The sequence below is a fragment of the Anomaloglossus baeobatrachus genome, chromosome 3 (assembly GCF_048569485.1).
Source record: "Anomaloglossus baeobatrachus isolate aAnoBae1 chromosome 3, aAnoBae1.hap1, whole genome shotgun sequence".
NCBI classification, from domain to species: Eukaryota; Metazoa; Chordata; class Amphibia; order Anura; family Aromobatidae; genus Anomaloglossus; species Anomaloglossus baeobatrachus.
The window spans coordinates 648,674,010-648,690,726 of record NC_134355.1 but is presented as its reverse complement, the minus strand read 5'-3'; the positions used below and the strand labels follow the sequence as shown (position 1 = coordinate 648,690,726).

General features: G+C 49.0%; 1 protein-coding gene across 4 annotated transcripts in view; it reads right to left on the bottom strand.

Annotated features, from left to right (window-relative positions):
* Positions 1-16,717, bottom strand: part of ITSN2 (intersectin 2) — a 295,187-nt gene that overhangs the window by 176,099 nt on the left and 102,371 nt on the right. For 3 of the 4 annotated variants that reach the window (XM_075341160.1, XM_075341157.1, XM_075341158.1), the window contains exons 11-13: positions 9,262-9,341; positions 7,569-7,831; positions 7,190-7,339 (exon numbers count right to left, since the gene is read on the bottom strand). In XM_075341160.1, the coding sequence (XP_075197275.1) occupies positions 7,190-7,339; positions 7,569-7,831; positions 9,262-9,341 (493 nt within the window). Of the gene's footprint in view, positions 1-7,189; positions 7,340-7,568; positions 7,832-9,261; positions 9,342-15,036; positions 15,097-16,717 lie in introns of those variants that run through there. The other variant, XM_075341159.1, reaches the window with a different exon arrangement.

Here is a 16,717-nt window from a genome sequence, read left to right as displayed (position 1 = left end):
CTCCTCCCCCCCGGACTACTCCTCCTATTATACTCCTCTCTCCCCAGAACTACTCCTCCTATTATACTCCTCTCTCCCCAGAACTACTCCTCCTATTATACTCCTCTCTCCCTAGGACTACTCCTCCTATTATACTCCTCTCCCCCCAGGACTACTCCTCCTATTATACTCCTCTCCCCCCAGAACTACTCCTCCTATTATACTTCTCTCCCCAGGACTACTCCTCCTATTATCCTCCTCACCTCCAGGACTACTCCTCCTATTATACTCCTCTCTCCCTAGGACTACTCCTATTATCCTCCTCACCTCCAGGACTACTCCTCCTATTATACTCCTCTCTCCCCAGGACTACTCCTCCTATTATACCCTTCTCTCATCAGGACTACTCCTCCTTTTATACTCCTCTCTCCCCAGGACTACTCCTCCTATTATACTCCTCTCTCCCCAGGACTACTCCTCCTATTATACTCCTCTCTCCCTAGGACTACTCCTCCTATTATACTCCTCTCCCCCCAGGACTACTCCTCCTATTATACTCCTCTCCCCCCAGGACTACTCCTCCTATTATACTCCTCTCCCCCCAGGACTACTCCTCCTATTATACTCCTCTCTCCCCAGGACTACTCCTCCTATTATACTCCTCTCTCCCCAGGACTACTCCTCCTATTATACTCCTCTCCCCCCAGGACTACTCCTCCTATTATACTCCTCTCTCCCCAGGACTACTCCTCCTATTATACTCCTCTCTCCCCAGGACTACTCCTCCTATTATACTCCTCTCTCCCCAGGACTACTCCTCCTATTATACTCCTCTCTCCCCAGGACTACTCCTCCTATTATCCTCCTCTCTCCCCAGGACTACTCCTCCTATTATACTCCTCTCTCCCCAGGACTACTCCTCCTATTATACTCCTCTCTCCCCAGGACTACTTCTCGAAGACACACACTGCACAAAACATACCGCCCCAAAAAACACACACACACACACACACACACACACACAACGCGCAACACACACAATGCAACACACACACAACGCGCAACACACACAATGCAACACACACACACAACGCTGCAGACACACAGCGCTCCACAACGCAACACAAACAATGCAACACACAAACAACACCGCCCTCAGGCCCCCCCAAACCCAGACAACATCCAGAACATATACAGTCCCCCACACAAACACTTGCCAAACTACACACAACATCTATATATATATATATATATATATATATATATATATATATATATATATATATATATATATATATAAAAATAAAAATCCTACATTAACTATACAATAAGTTCTAGAATACCCGATGCGTTAGAATTGGGCCACCTTCTAGTGTAATATATTATATATATATGTCACATATACACACACACACAAACACACACACACAAACACACACATTATATATATATATATATATACACATACACAAACACCTATTTCATATATACACATACACACATCGTTTTAGGTAAAAAAAAAATATTTTCTGGGTTTTTTTTGCTGTTCAAAAACTGACATGACAAGTTCTCCTCAACACTATTATATATTATACTAGAAGGTGGCCCGATTCTACGCATCGGGTATTCTAGAATTTACGTATTGTGTAGTTCATGTATGATTTTTGTTATATATATAGATGTTGTTGTGTGTAGTTACCAAGTGTTTGTGTAGGGGCTGTACATCTTCTGGGTGTTGTCTGGGTGTGGCGGGGGGTGAGAGCGGTGTTGTTTGTGTGTTGCGTTGTGTGTGTTGCGTTGTTTGTGGAGCGCTGTGTGTCTGTAGCATTGTGTGTGTGTTGCGTGGTTTGTGTGTGTTTTGGGGGGAGGTATGTTTTGTGCAATGTGTGTGTTGCGCGGTATGTGCGTATATTTATGTATGCCGCGGTGTTTGTGTGTTGTGTGTGTGCAGCGTTGTCTGTGTGTGTGGGTGTCTGTGTACGGCGGTGTTTGTGTTTCCCAGTGTGTGTGTGTTGTGCAGTGCGCGTGTATGTGTGTGTGTTGGGGGGAGGTGTGCACCTCCCATCGTGTTCCATCCCCCATGCTGCGCACCCCCCATCGTGCTCCATCCCCCATGCTGCGCACCTCCCATCGTGCTCCATCTCCCATGCTGCGCACCCCCCATCGTGCTCCATCCCCCATGCTGCGCATTCCCCATCGTGCTCCATCCCCCATGCTGCGCATTCCCCATCGTGCTCCATCTCCCATGCTGCGCACTCCCAAACGTGCTCCATCCGCCATGCTGCGCACTCCCAAATGTGTTCCATCCGCCATGCTGCGCACTCCCAAACGTGGTCCATCTGCCATGCTGCGCACTCCCAAACGTGGTCCATCCGCCATGCTGCGCACTCCCAAACGTGCTCCATCCGCCATGCTGCGCACTCCCCATCGTGCTCCATCCCCCATGCTGCGCACCCCCCATCGTGCTCCATCCCCCATGCTGGCCGCGGCATCAGCCTCTGTGCCCGCAGCATCAGCCTCTGTGCCCGCAGCATCAGCCTCTCTGCCCGCAGCATCAGCCTCTCTGCCCGCAGCATCAGCCTCTCTGCCCGCAGCATCAGCCTCTCTGCCCTCAGCATCAGCCTCTCTGCCCGCAGCATCAGCCTCTCTGCCCGCAGCATCAGCCTCTCTGCCCGCAGCATCAGCCTCTCTGCCCGCAGCATCAGCCTCTCTGCCCGCAGCATCAGCCTCTCTGCCCGCAGCATCAGCCTCTGTGCCCGCAGCATCAGCCTCTGTGCCCGCAGCATCAGCCTCTGTGCCCGCAGCATCAGCCTCTGTGCCCGCAGCATCAGCCTCTGTGCCCGCAGCATCAGCCTCTCTCCTCCCAGCCTACCCCAGCCTCAGCCTCCCCCAACATCAGCCTCTCTTCTCTCAGCCTCCCCCCTCCCAGCCTTCCCCAGGATCAGCCTCTCTCCTCCCAGCCTCCTCCAGCACGCCGTGCTCCTCTGCCGACACTCACAGATCCGATCGTATACACTCACACACACACACACCCACCCGATCGCATACACTCACACCCACCCACCCGATCGCATACACTCACACCCACCCACCCGATCACATACACTCACACCCACCCGATCGCATACACTCACACCCACCCGATCGCATACACTCACACCCACCCGATCGCATACACTCACGCGCACACACACATTGACGATATTACACATAGGCGCTCATACTCAACATCCGGAGATACCACATGCTTCCGGCCATGTGATCCTCCGGCAGGTCCTGAAAGCTCACAGCACAGTATCGCCGCCGAAAAGCAAGCGATATCCCAGGATGTTGTGAGTGTGTGGATGTGATGTGTGAGGTGTGTGTGAGAGTGATTGTGATCTGATGTGTGTGTGTGTACTCACCTGGGGCTCCGTGTCAGTTGGGGGAATGCGTGCGGGGGGCGGGGCCAGAGCGAGCGTGCATTGCGTGAGGGGGGCGGGGCCTGCAGAGAGCCGGGGCGAGAGGCCAATCCGTGTGGGGGGGCGGGGCCATGGCGAGCCCAGCGGCCAATCAGCTTTGTGTCACCGTAAGGACACAATTTTGGAGCATGACAGACAGACAGAATAAGGCAATTATATATATAGACTAGAAGGTGGCCCGATTCTACGCATCGGGTATTCTAGAATTTACGTATTGTGTAGTTCATGTATGATTTTTGTTATATATATATATATATATATATATATATAGATGTTGTTGTGTGTAGTTACCAAGTGTTTGTGTAGGGGCTGTACATGTTCTGGGTGTTGTCTTGGTGTGGCGGGGGGTGAGAGCGGTGTTGTATGTGTGTTGCGTGTGTTGCGTTGTTTGTGGAGCGCTGTGTGTCTGTAGCGTTGTGTGTGTTTGTGTTGCGCGGTTTGTGTGGGTGTGGTGTGTTTTGGGGGGAGGTATGTTTTGTGCAATGTGTGTGTTGTGCGGTATGTGCGTATATTTATGTATGCCGCGGTGTTTGTGTGTTGGGTGTTGTCTGTGTGTGTGGGTGTCTGTGTATGGCGGTGTTTGTGGTTCCCAGTGTGTGTGTGGTGTGTTGTGTGTGTGTGTTGGGGGGAGGTGTGCACCTCCCATCGTGCTCCATCCCCCATGCTGCGCACCCCCCATCGTGCCCCATCCCCCATGCTGCGCACCCCCCATCGTGCTCCATCCCCCATGCTGCCCACCCCCCATCGTTCTCCATCCCCTATGCTGCGCATTCCCCATCGTGCTCCATCCCCGATGCTGCGCACCCCCCATCGTGCTCCATCCCCCATGCTGTGCACTTCCTATCGTGCTCCATCCCCCATGCTGCGCACTCCCCATCGTGCTCCATCCTCCATGCTGCGCACCCCCCATCGTGCTACATCCCCCATGCTGCGCACCCCATCGTGCTCCATCCCCCATGCTATAATAGTTCTCCTATTATACTCAGAGAGGAGTATAATAGGAGGACTATAATAGGAGGAGTAGTCCTGGGGGGAGAGGAGTATAATGCCGGCTCCCTGCACATGTGTACCGGGATCCGGTGTACACTGGTAACTATGATACACATCGGGTAACTAAGGGACCTTAGTTACCCGATGTGTATAATGGTTACCAGCGTTCACCAGCTCCGTCACGATCCCAGCAGCGCAAGGTTATGTCTGGCGATGCGTGCGGAGGGCCGGGGCGAGTGGCCAATCCATGCGGAGGGCGGGGCCAGGCCGAGGCGAGCGGCCAATCCGTGCGGGGGGGCGGGGCCATGGCGAGCCCAGCGGCCAATCAGCTTTGTGTCACCGTAAGGACACAATTTTGGAGCAAGACAGACAGACAGACAGACAGACAGAGAGACAGACAGAATAAGGCAATTATATATATAGATTATATATATATATATATATATATATATATATATATATATATATATATATATATATATATATTTACAGCTCAGTGTTGGTATATTGCATAAAGTCGCAATGAAATAAATGTATATTTCTGGGTGTAGCGTAAAAAAAAAAAGTGTGGAAACATTCAAAGGGTATGAATACTTTTTCAAGACACTATATTGCCTTAACTGGAACCTGTCATGTTGTTCTTTTGATGTAAAACCGCTCCCAATGTGTTTTACATGATGCAATGTGCATCACTGACATGGTTTTAAAAATAAAAAAAATTCAATGCATTTATCTTAAGACTTTACATATTAGGATTCAATCATAGAGGCGGCAATTTTGCTGGGATCATTCACTGGTCAGTAAGCTCAGACAGGATTATTGTTCAGCTTGGTAATGCCCCCTACACTGAAATTCATTATATCTCAGGTCCTTCACAAAACAGTTCTCTGCTGAGTTCCGCCCATTACAGTCGCACGATTATGACATCACACAGGTCCTTATATTACCGTATTTTTCGGACCATAAGACGCACTTTTTTTACCCCCAAATGTTGGGGGAAAGTGGGGGGTGCGTCTTATGGTCTGATTGTAGTGCTGCGGGGAATGAGGGCAACTATAGCCTGGAGTGATCATGTGCGGCTGTATTCACAGCACCCCGCGCATCATCATCAGCGCGGGGTGCAGTGAATCAGTGTACTCACCCGTCACAGTGTGTGGAGCCGTCCCCCTGCAGTATCGCGATGTCTTCCTGTCTGTGCCGGTCAGCTGATTTGTGTAGTGAGCGGTGAGCACAGCGATGAAGTCATCGCTGTGCGCGCCGCTAGTGTCCACACAGATCAGCTGACCGGAACAGAAAGGAAGTCATCGCGATGCTGCAGGAGGACGGCTCCACACACTGACGGCTCCACACACAGTGATGGCTCCACACAGCGGCACTGCAGCTGAGACAGAGAGGAAGATGATCGGGTGCTGCAGGGAGTGAGGTAAGGTGAGTATAAACGTTTATTTTTTTTTTCTGTGCCACAGGATACAGGCCATATACCAGGATGGGGGTATATTATGAGCAGGATGGATGGGGGTATATTATGAGCAGGATGGATGGGGTTATATTATGAGCAGGATGGGGGGTATATAGCAGGATGGGGGTATATGAGCAGGATAGGGGTATATGAGCAGGATGGGTGGGGGTATATGAGCAGGATGGGTGGGCAAGAAGCAGGATGGATGGGGGTATATGAGCAGGATGGGTGGGGGTATATGAGCAGGATGGGTGGGGGTATATGAGCAGGATGGGTGGGGGTATATGAGCAGGATGGGTGGGGGTATATGAGCAGGATGGATGGGGGTATATGAGCAGGATGGATGGGGGTATATGAGCAGGATGGATGGGGGTATATGAGCAGGATGGATGGGGGTATATGAGCAGGATGGATGGGGGTATATGAGCAGGATGGGTGGGGGTATATGAGCAGGATGGATGGGGGTATATGAGCAGGATGGATGGGGGTATATGAGCAGGATGGATGGGGGTATATGAGCAGGATGGATGGGGGTATATGAGCAGGATGGATGGGGGTATATGAGCAGGATGGATGGGGGTATATGAGCAGGATGGATGGGGGTATATGAGCAGGATGGATGGGGGTATATGAGCAGGATGGATGGGGGTATATGAGCAGGATGGATTGGGGTATATGAGCAGGATGGATGGGGGTATATGAGCAGGATGGATGGGGGTATATGAGCAGGATGGGGGTATATGAGCAGGATCATAAACAAGGCAGGAGGATCATTACTAGGATGGGGTACCTTAGTAGAGAATTTGGGGACATTACCCCCGTGTCAGCAGCAGATCCTCGCCCCATAACAGTGTGTCATGACCACATTTTTTGGTTAAAATTTTATTTTCCTACTTTCCTCCTCTAAAACCAGGGTGCGTCTTATGGTCCGGTGCGTCTTATAGCCCGAAAAATACAGTATATTTATTATAATACAGTATATAAAAGTCTTTTATTAAGGTAAATACATTGAATTTTTTAATTTTAAAACCATGTTGGTGATGCACATTGCATCATGTAAAACACGCTGGGGCTGGTTTAATATAAAAAAAATGACATGACCGGTTCCCTTTAAGTCTAGAGTAAGTAATGCACATCATACACAAAATCATCAGCGCCACTCACCTCCTGATGCCAAAGCGAATGGTAACGGTGAACCCCTTTAAATAAACATGTGGTACAATTCCCAGCTCCACAGTAAGGACACAATCCACTCTGAGAATATAGATTGTGTAACAATATCCGCTCATGGGATCCCTACCAGCGCTTCCAGCTCTAACTGTAGGCTCTTCTTCTTGGACTTCAGCTTCACAATTTCCTCCTGTTCCCTATTCCTCTTGTTGAAAAGCTCTTGCCGTCGGATCCTCTCCAGCTCTTGCTGCCTCTGTCGCTCCAGCTCTTGCTTTGCAGCCTGTAGGAAAAAAAAAAGTAACACATTAATATAAAATGTCATAAATGGGCCTCTCTTCATTTCCAAATATATATTTATACCACCTGAAAATAAATCTAAAAATGTAAAAAAAAAGTACCCCTATAATAGGACAGCATATCATTCCTAAGGGCCCCCACCAATTATGAGAACTAAGGGCCCAAAGTTCCTTTGGTTTGTTCCCTGCAGGCTATTAACTTTAGATACTCGCCTCCCTCCTCTCGATTTCCTTCCTCTTCTCTTCCTCCCTCAGCCGCTCCAGCTCCCGTTGCTGCTCCATGCGGCGCTCCATCTCCAGCTGCTTTTTGCGCTCCTGCTCCTGGCGTTCCCGCTCTCGGCGCTCCTGCTCTTCTCTTTCCTTCTGTGCCTTCCTCGCGGCCTCTCTTTGCTGCTGCTCTAGGAGAACCTGCCGCCTCTTCTCTAATTCAAGGTTTCCCCGCTCCATGTTCTCCTTCCTCCTCTCCTCAAACGTCGCTGTGCAAGATAAAGCGAAAAATACATATGTCAAGAATCATAGGAAAAAGCTAATGGGGTGTATGGTTGTAGGAAGATGCAAAGCCTTTAAAGGGTTTGTGCCAAGTTTATAAGTCATTTTCTACTCATAGGATAAGAGATAACTTCCCGATCAGTAGGACACTCCTCAGCTCTCCCCTTCCAAAAAAAAAGCTCTGCCGAGTCTGACCTGAATGGAGGGGAGCCCGAGAATGCACGTGTCCGCTCCAATAGGACCCCCTCAGATCCCCATAAAAGTGCTCAGCTGAGTCCGACCCAAGAGGAAGAGGAGAGGAGCTTGAGCATGCACATTAGGACCCCCTCAGGTTGCCAAAAAAAGAGCTCTGCCGAATCCGACCGGAATGGAGAGGAGCCCGAGCATGCACACGTCCACTTCATTAGAACCCACTCAAATCTCCCCAAAATAGAGCTCTGCAAAGTTGACCTGAATGGAGAGGAGATTGAGCATGCACACGTCCGCTCCAATAGGACCCCCTCAGATCCCTATAAAAGAGCTCAGCTGAGTCCAACCTGAATTGGAGGGGAGCCCAAACATGCACACGTCTGCTTAATTATGAACCCCCCCTCAGATCCCCATAAAATAACTCTGCTGAGTCGGACTTAAGTGGAGAGGAACTCGAGAATGCACCCCCCCGCTCTATTAGGATCCCCCTCAGATCCCCATAAAAGAGTTCTGCTGAGTCTGACCTGAATTAGAGGGGAGCCTGAGCATGCACACATCTGCTTAACTATGACACCCCCCCATATCCCCATAAAAGAGCTCTGCTGAGTCTGACCTGAATTAGAGGGGAGCCCGAGCATGCTCACGCCTGCTTAATTATGACACCCATCCCCACCGATCCCCATAAAAGAGCTCTGCTGAGTCTGACCTGAATTAGAGGGGAGCCCGAGCATGCACACGCCTGCTTAATTATGACACCCATCCCCACCGATCCCCATAAAAGAGCTTTGCTGAGTCCGACCTAAGAGGAGAGGAGCTTGAGCATGCACATGCCCGCTCCATTAGGACCCCCCTCGGGTCGCTAAAGAAAAAACAAAAAAAGAGCTCTGCCGAGTCCGACCGGAATGGAGAGGAGCCCGAGCATGCACACATCTGCTCCATTCATGCTCTATGAGGCTGCTGGAAATAGCTCAATTGCCGCGGTCCATCCCATAGAAAATGAATGGAGCGGACATGTGCATATGCTGCGCCATTCAGGGGGAGCTGCTCACAGCCTCATTTTTGTAAGTAGTAGGGGGTTCCAGGAATCACATCCCCAGCAATGAGAAAGTCATCCTCTAACCATTCATTGAATGGGAATAATTTCTAAGCTTGATACAAGCCCATTATTTTATTAAAAAATAAATAAATAAAAAAAAAAAAAAAAAAAAGGTGAAATCGATGGGCTCACCTGCTGTTTTCTTCTGAGGCGGCTCCTCGTCTTGCATCCTCTTGTAAGTTGGCAAAGTCCCATTAATGGTGTCGTCACCACTGCTCAGAAAGAAATCAGAAAACATTTTTTTAGCATTTATCAGACAAAATCTAAGATAGAAACAAAATGAGCATAAAACCTGCAATAAGTAAATGGTAATAATACACAGCAATAACGTGGGGTGCATCGTAACAATGTTTTTGATTTAAAAAAAAAAAAAAAAAAGAAGAAAAGTAAAATCCATCGCACTGTGACTTGAGGTCCAACCTCTAGTATCAAAACCTCGCCTTGTGTCAGCGGACCTCACTGTAGATGGGGGGTAGAGCAGGACTGTGGCCAGAATGTGTGGACACCTGCCCACAGGAAGCTACATAAGGCCCTGTGCACACTCGAAAAAGGATTTTTCTCAAGAAATTTCTTGAGTGTAAGATTAGCACACTTGCGTTCCAAAAAACGCACCAATAACGCATGCGTTTTTGATGCTTATTTGGTATGTTTTTTTTCCGCAGGTTGGTCCCTGTGTTTTTTGACCATTATTTTTGGCAAAAAACGCACCAATAACACATGTGTTTTTGATGCTTATTTGGTGCGTTTTTTCCCCCGCAGGTTGGTCCCTGTGTTCTTTTACTATTATCTATGGCAAAAAACGCACCAATAACGCATGTGTTTTTTATGCTTTTTGGTGCGTTTTTTCCGCAGGTTGGTTCCTGTGTTTTTTGACCATTATTTATGTCAAAAAACGCACCAATAACGCATGTGTTTTTGATGCTTATTTGGTGCGTTTTTTCCCCCGCAGGTTGGTCCCTGTGTTTTTTTTACTATTATCTATGGCAAAAAACGCACCAATAACGCATGTGTTTTTTTATGCTTATTTGGTGCGTTTTTTCCCCCGCAGGTTGGTCCCTGTGTTTTTTCACCATTATCTATGGCAAAAAACGCATGTGTTTTTTATGCTTTTTGGTGCGTTATTTCTGCAAGTTGGTTCCTGTGTTTTTTGACCATTATCTATAGCAAAAAACGCACCAATAACGCATGCGTTTTTTATGCTTATTTGGTGTTTTTTTCCGCAGGTTGGTCCCTGTTTATTTTTACCATTATCTATGGCAAAAAACGCAGGTACCTGCAGATAAGAAGTGACATGCTCATTCTTTTTCTCAAGAAATTCTGCATTAAAAATGTTCTTGAGAAAAAAAAACCCCCAGTGTGCGCAGAGCTATTTTTTTTTTCCCATAGGTTTTGCTGGGGAATGTCTGCAGAAAGTTTACAACCATTTTCTCAAGAAACTTCTGCAGCAAAAATGCGGGTAAAAACGCAGTGTGTGAACAAGGCCTAAAAATGCATAGCTCAAAAAAGGGGAGCCAGACCCCTGTGTGTACAAAGCACAAGAAACTACAACAAAAACAAAGAAGTGAGCCAGAGCATGTTCACACTGTGGCCATTTAATAGACAAAAACAAATTGAGCAAATACCCTGCTGTAAGTAAATAGGGTTTACTAAGTGCCCCATGTTATTTATATGGGCTATTACCATTTTTGATTAAAAAAAAAAAAGTGGAAAAGCAGAAAAGCCATCCCACCGCGACAAGGTGTACCCCAATCGGGACGGCCCTAAACGCTAGTACTAAAACCTCATCTTGTGTCAACCGAGACTTACTGCAGGGAATTTGCTTGGTTTCTATCTTAGGTTTTGTCCGTTAAATGGCCACAGTGTGAACGTGCGCTTATACACCGCATGGCTACCAACTTACACTCCGGCTCATTTTTTTGGGTTTCATTTTTTAGCATTTATCTGGACGTCTGCCTCTAGCGACTGCGTTGAGATGTTTTTGTATCATGTCCCGGAGCCGCCCCTTCCAATTCTCAGTGGCTCCATTAGTCAGATATTACAGTAACGGGGATTTCAAGTTTCGGAAAACACCTGTCCACTTGGCTGCATTTTGTTAAAAAACAAAAAAAAAAAAAAAAAACAAAAAACATAAGCGCCTTAATCACCCTCACAGAATGAAGTCTCCGCGGCTGTTCTTAGGGTCTGTTATTGTCTGGAGCTCTGATGTCACATCGATACCGCTGCAGACAATCATTGAGCTCTGCGGCTCTGACAGAAAAAGCAGCACAAGCTGTTCAGAGCCGCTAAATACAGTGATTGGCTGCAGTGCTGTTGATGTGATGGAGATTAAGCATTGAACCTTGTGAGAGGGTAAAGCAGAGGTTTTTTTTTTTGGTTTTTTTTTTTAAATTGCACAGAGGTTTTCAGAAAACTTGTCTTGGAAACAAAAGTTTTGATCAGTGTGTGGGACGGTCCCCATTTGCTAAGACGAAAGTTGAGAGCTGTTCTCCGAGGCTCAACACAACCTGCGGTCAGGATTCGTTTTAGTTATTGGTGGGGGATGGAACTGTTACGTCACCGCCGGAGTCTGCTCCAGCGACTTCTGCTCCGATCGCCAGGTGACACCGTGTTCCTGCCGTGGATGGTGCTGGTGATGGGAGAGGAGTCGATGCCAGCGGCACCGGTGGGCGCAGGCTCCGATCATCCACTGGGCTGGGTTATCTTGGGATCTGCAGTACTACTGGCTGACTGTGGGTGGCGTGTGTCTTCCAGCTGAAGTTGCCAGCGTTCAGCTACAGCCAATGGGAAGACACCACACCCTTCTTATTCCCCGTCCTGTCACATGACCTCTGCCAGAGATAGTTCTGATTTCCTGGCTCCTGGTCCACCCTATTCTGTTTTGTGATTCCTGTGTGCTGACTTCTGCGTGTTTTCTGACTACCCTTCTGCCTGCAGTTTTTGGACCTCGCTGCCCGATCCAGATTTGACCTCTGCTACGTTTTCTAATTACGTCCTTGCCTGGTAAATCTGTCCCTGTTCTGCAATTCCTGGTTTGACCCGGCCTGATGACTACTCTCATCGGACTGTAGCCTTCCACAGGTAGTGATCTCTCCACGGCCCTGTGTAATTCCAAATCCCTGTATGTTAAAGTGTTTCAGGGTTCAGCGGGTCCTGCTTGGTGAGTGGCTTCCCTCTAGTCTGTCCATTACATCCCCCCTGAGTCCGTTGATCCAGGCAGGCGTTACAGGAACACACAGATCCCCTCCAATCAAAATTTCAGATATATAGATTACATAATGGTATATGGTACATTGACGTTTTCACAAAATCTCAGGCTACGAGAATATATACGGTGCTGGTCACCAGATATTTCTGAATGTATGATTTAGAATACGGATTGTTAAAATACTACATCAAGTAAATCTGAATTAATAAAAAGAGTGTTCGAAAACCAGTAAAAAAAAAAATAAATCTCTGTTCCTCAGGAGAACCAAGCACGTCTGTGCATTAGATGGACATCCCATAGATTACGGTGCAATACTTAATTTCTCCAGTGGGGGTGCTGCAGGGAAATTGAACATCTGCTTCCATCACATTACAGCTGAGGGCCGGAGGTCTCAGCGGAGGGCCGGAGGTCTCAGCGGAGGGCCGGAGGTCTCAGCGGAGGGCCGGAGGTCTCAGCGGAGGGCCGGAGGTCTCAGCGGAGGGCCGGAGGTCTCAGCGGAGGGCCGGAGGTCTCAGCGGAGGGCCGGAGGTCTCAGCGGAGGGCCGGAGGTCTCAGCGGAGGGCCGGAGGTCTCAGCGGAGGGCCGGAGGTCTCAGCGGAGGGCCGGAGGTCTCAGCGGAGGGCCGGAGGTCTCAGCGGAGGGCCGGAGGTCTCAGCGGAGGGCCGGAGGTCTCAGCGGAGGGCCGGAGGTCTCAGCGCCGGGCCGGAGGTCTCAGCGCCGGGCCGGAGGTCTCAGCGCCGGGCCGGAGGTCTCAGCGCCGGGCCGGAGGTCTCAGCGCCGGGCCGGAGGTCTCAGCGCCGGGCCGGAGGTCTCAGCGCCGGGCCGGAGGTCTCAGCGCCGGGCCGGAGGTCTCAGCGCCGGGCCGGAGGTCTCAGCGCCGGGCCGGAGGTCTCAGCGCCGGGCCGGAGGTCTCAGCGCCGGGCCGGAGGTCTCAGCGCCGGGCCGGAGGTCTCAGCGCCGGGCCGGAGGTCTCAGCGCCGGGCCGGAGGTCTCAGCGCCGGGCCGGAGGTCTCAGCGCCGGGCCGGAGGTCTCAGCGCCGGGCCGGAGGTCTCAGCGCCGGGCCGGAGGTCTCAGCGCCGGGCCGGAGGTCTCAGCGCCGGGCCGGAGGTCTCAGCGCCGGGCCGGAGGTCTCAGCGCCGGGCCGGAGGTCTCAGCGCCGGGCCGGAGGTCTCAGCGCCGGGCCGGAGGTCTCAGCGCCGGGCCGGAGGTCTCAGCGCCGGGCCGGAGGTCTCAGCGCCGGGCCGGAGGTCTCAGCGCCGGGCCGGAGGTCTCAGCGCCGGGCCGGAGGTCTCAGCGCCGGGCCGGAGGTCTCAGCGCCGGGCCGGAGGTCTCAGCGCCGGGCCGGAGGTCTCAGCGCCGGCAGACACTTTGATCAATCTATCGTCTCCCAAAAAGAAATGGTTTAAACTGGAAGATTCCTTAATGGTATATACACATGATGAATCTCAAGTGGACAAACCCACTGTTTTTTTCAAGACTAAGATGGTTCAAGAAAGGTTGGAACCCTTTTTCAGCATTTTTTGTTTTCAGTTTCCCAAGTGCTGGCAGTTTTTAGAACTTTTTCATCATTTTTCTTACTGTTGTTTTCAGGACTAATATATATATATTATATATATATATATATATAACATATATATATTTATATATATATATATAACATTTTGTAATTGCATTCAACAATGAAGAAACTGCTGGCGTTTTTTGGGGGCAAAAATCCTGAAGGAATGACTGATGTATTTTTAAGCCTTCCATTGAAGTCTACTCTAACATACAGAGCATCTCCAGAGCAGAAAATGACTGAAAATGGTAACAAAAAAACCAAAAACGCTTAAAAAAAATTGGTCATATGAATAGCACATTGTTTTTACATAGAAGCGCAAAGTTGATTTTTGGGAGTGTTTAGGTAGCGCTTTATCAGAGGGTTTTCAGAGCAGAAACCATGTAAAAAGGACACTATGTACACGGGAGTCAGATGACTGGTAACTGTAGAGATTGTGAAACAAACACAGAATACTGACAAGATTTTGGACAAGTACAGACCATAACCACAAAAATAATGTGGATTTCACAAGTCAGGAAATGTTCTTTCTTAGACGACCCCGTCCCCCGATTCCTTGAAGGTGATTGTCCTCTGCTCAGTGGTCCTCCAGCTGTTGCACATGTACAGCTCCTATCCTCCCTGCTACATGCTGTGTGTTAGGCCCTGTGCCCACGGGACAACATAACTGTGGAATTTGCTGCGGAAAACCCGTGGATTTCTCTGGATTTTCCAGAAAAATCCGCAGGTTTGCGCAAGTACAGACACTCCCCATGTTATCCTACGGGATTTGGGGAGTGCTGTATCAATGCTGCGGTATGTGCGGCTGCGGAATATGCTGCGGATGTCCCGCAGCCGCACGTAAATTGCATGTCCATTATTCATGCAGAAATATCTGCGGATGTCCCGCCTTTCCACTATGGAGATAGAGGCCGGGACTTCCGCACTTGTCCCGCAGGTTTACCGCAGCAAAAATGCTCGAATCCCGCAGCAATGGATAGCTGCGGATTCCGGGGAGCTGCTGCGGGAAACCTGCAGCAGGTATGTTGTCAAACCTGCAGCTCATTGTTTGCCGTGAGCGGGATATTTTCAACAGCTGATGGTTTCAGAGCGCTGCCCCATCTCCCTACACATACAGATGATGCCGACCATCCATGTACTCACCTCGCCCTCCGCATACACCCAGTGCACCCCATCAGGCTGTAATGCTTGTGCTCTGTCCCCTGACGGCCCGGGGAGAGGCAGAACAAGCATCGAAGTCTTATCTAAGCTCAACATCCGTCACATAACGGCTGCCCGGTACAGATAAAGAGCAGACGTACAGCGACACTCCACTGCAGAGGTGCAAAATAGCAAAAAAAACTAGAACAGCAGGACACATCCAGACTCACATACACAGGCTCCACCATAGTCAAATCCCCTTAACCCCCTTCTTACTGAGCCCAATTTTCAAACTTTCATATTTTTTTTCTTTGCACTTTTGCTTCTTCTTCTCCTGCAAGAGCATTTTTATTCTTACATCATAAGAATTTTTTTTTTTTTTTTTTGCAGGAAGAGTTGTAATTGGGAGCGATACCATTCATTTTACCGTAAAATGTACTGAAGCGTGGGTTTGTTTGTTGTTGCTTTTAAGCAGGATAGAATGTTAATAAAACCCAAAAAACTTAATTGTGCGGTAAAAATTACCAGAAAAAAAAAACAAACAACAAAAAAAAACAGAAGAAAAAACAAAGAAAAAGAACAAAAGAAAAAGAAAAAAAAAACAGCAACAAACAACCAAGCAAAAAAACTTGCAAAAAAAAAACAAAACAAACTGAACAAAACAACAAAAAAAAACCCCCAAAAAAATCAAACCCCTTTTTTTCCTCTAATAAAAGAAGGGAATTTTGTTACTTACCGTAAATTCCTTTTCTTCTAGCTCCTATTGGGAGACCCAGACGATTGGGTGTATAGCTACTGCCTCCGGAGGCCACACAAAGCATTACACTAAAAAGTGTAAGGCCCCTCCCCTTCTGGCTATACACCCCCAGTGGGATCACTGGCTCACCAGTTTTAGTGCAAAAGCAAGAAGGAGGAAAGCCAATAACTGGTTAAACAAATTCACTCCGAGTAACATCGGAGAACTGAAAAACCGTTCAACATGAACAACATGTGTACCCGAAAAAACCCAAAAATCCCGAAGGACAACAGGGCGGGTGCTGGGTCTCCCAATAGGAGCTAGAAGAAAAGGAATTTACGGTAAGTAACAAAATTCCCTTCTTCTTCGTCGCTCCATTGGGAGACCCAGACGATTGGGACATCCAAAAGCTGTCCCTGGGTGGGTAAATTAATACCTCAAGTTAGAGCTGCAAAACAGCTCTCCCCTACGAGGAGGCAACCGCCGCCTGCAGGACTCCTCTACCTAGGCTGGCGTCTGCCGAAGCATAGGTATGCACCTGATAATGTTTGGTGAAAGTGTGCAGACTCGACCAGGTAGCTGCCTGGCACACCTGTTGAGCCGTAGCCTGGTGTCGTAATGCCCAGGACGCACCCACGGCTCTGGTAGAATGGGCCTTCAGCCCTGATGGAACCGGAAGCCCAGCAGAACGGTAGGCTGCAAGAATTGGTTCTTTGATCCATCGAGCCAGGGTGGCTTTGGAAGCCTGCGACCCTTTGCGCTTACCAGCGACAAGGACAAAGAGTGCATCGGAACGGCGCAGGGGCGCCGTGCGGGAAATGTAGATTCTGAGTGCTCTCACCAGATCTAACAAATGTAAATTCATCTCATACCGATGAACTGCATGAGGACAAAAAGAAGGCAAAGAGATATCCTGATTAAGATGAAAAGAGGATACCACCTTCGGGA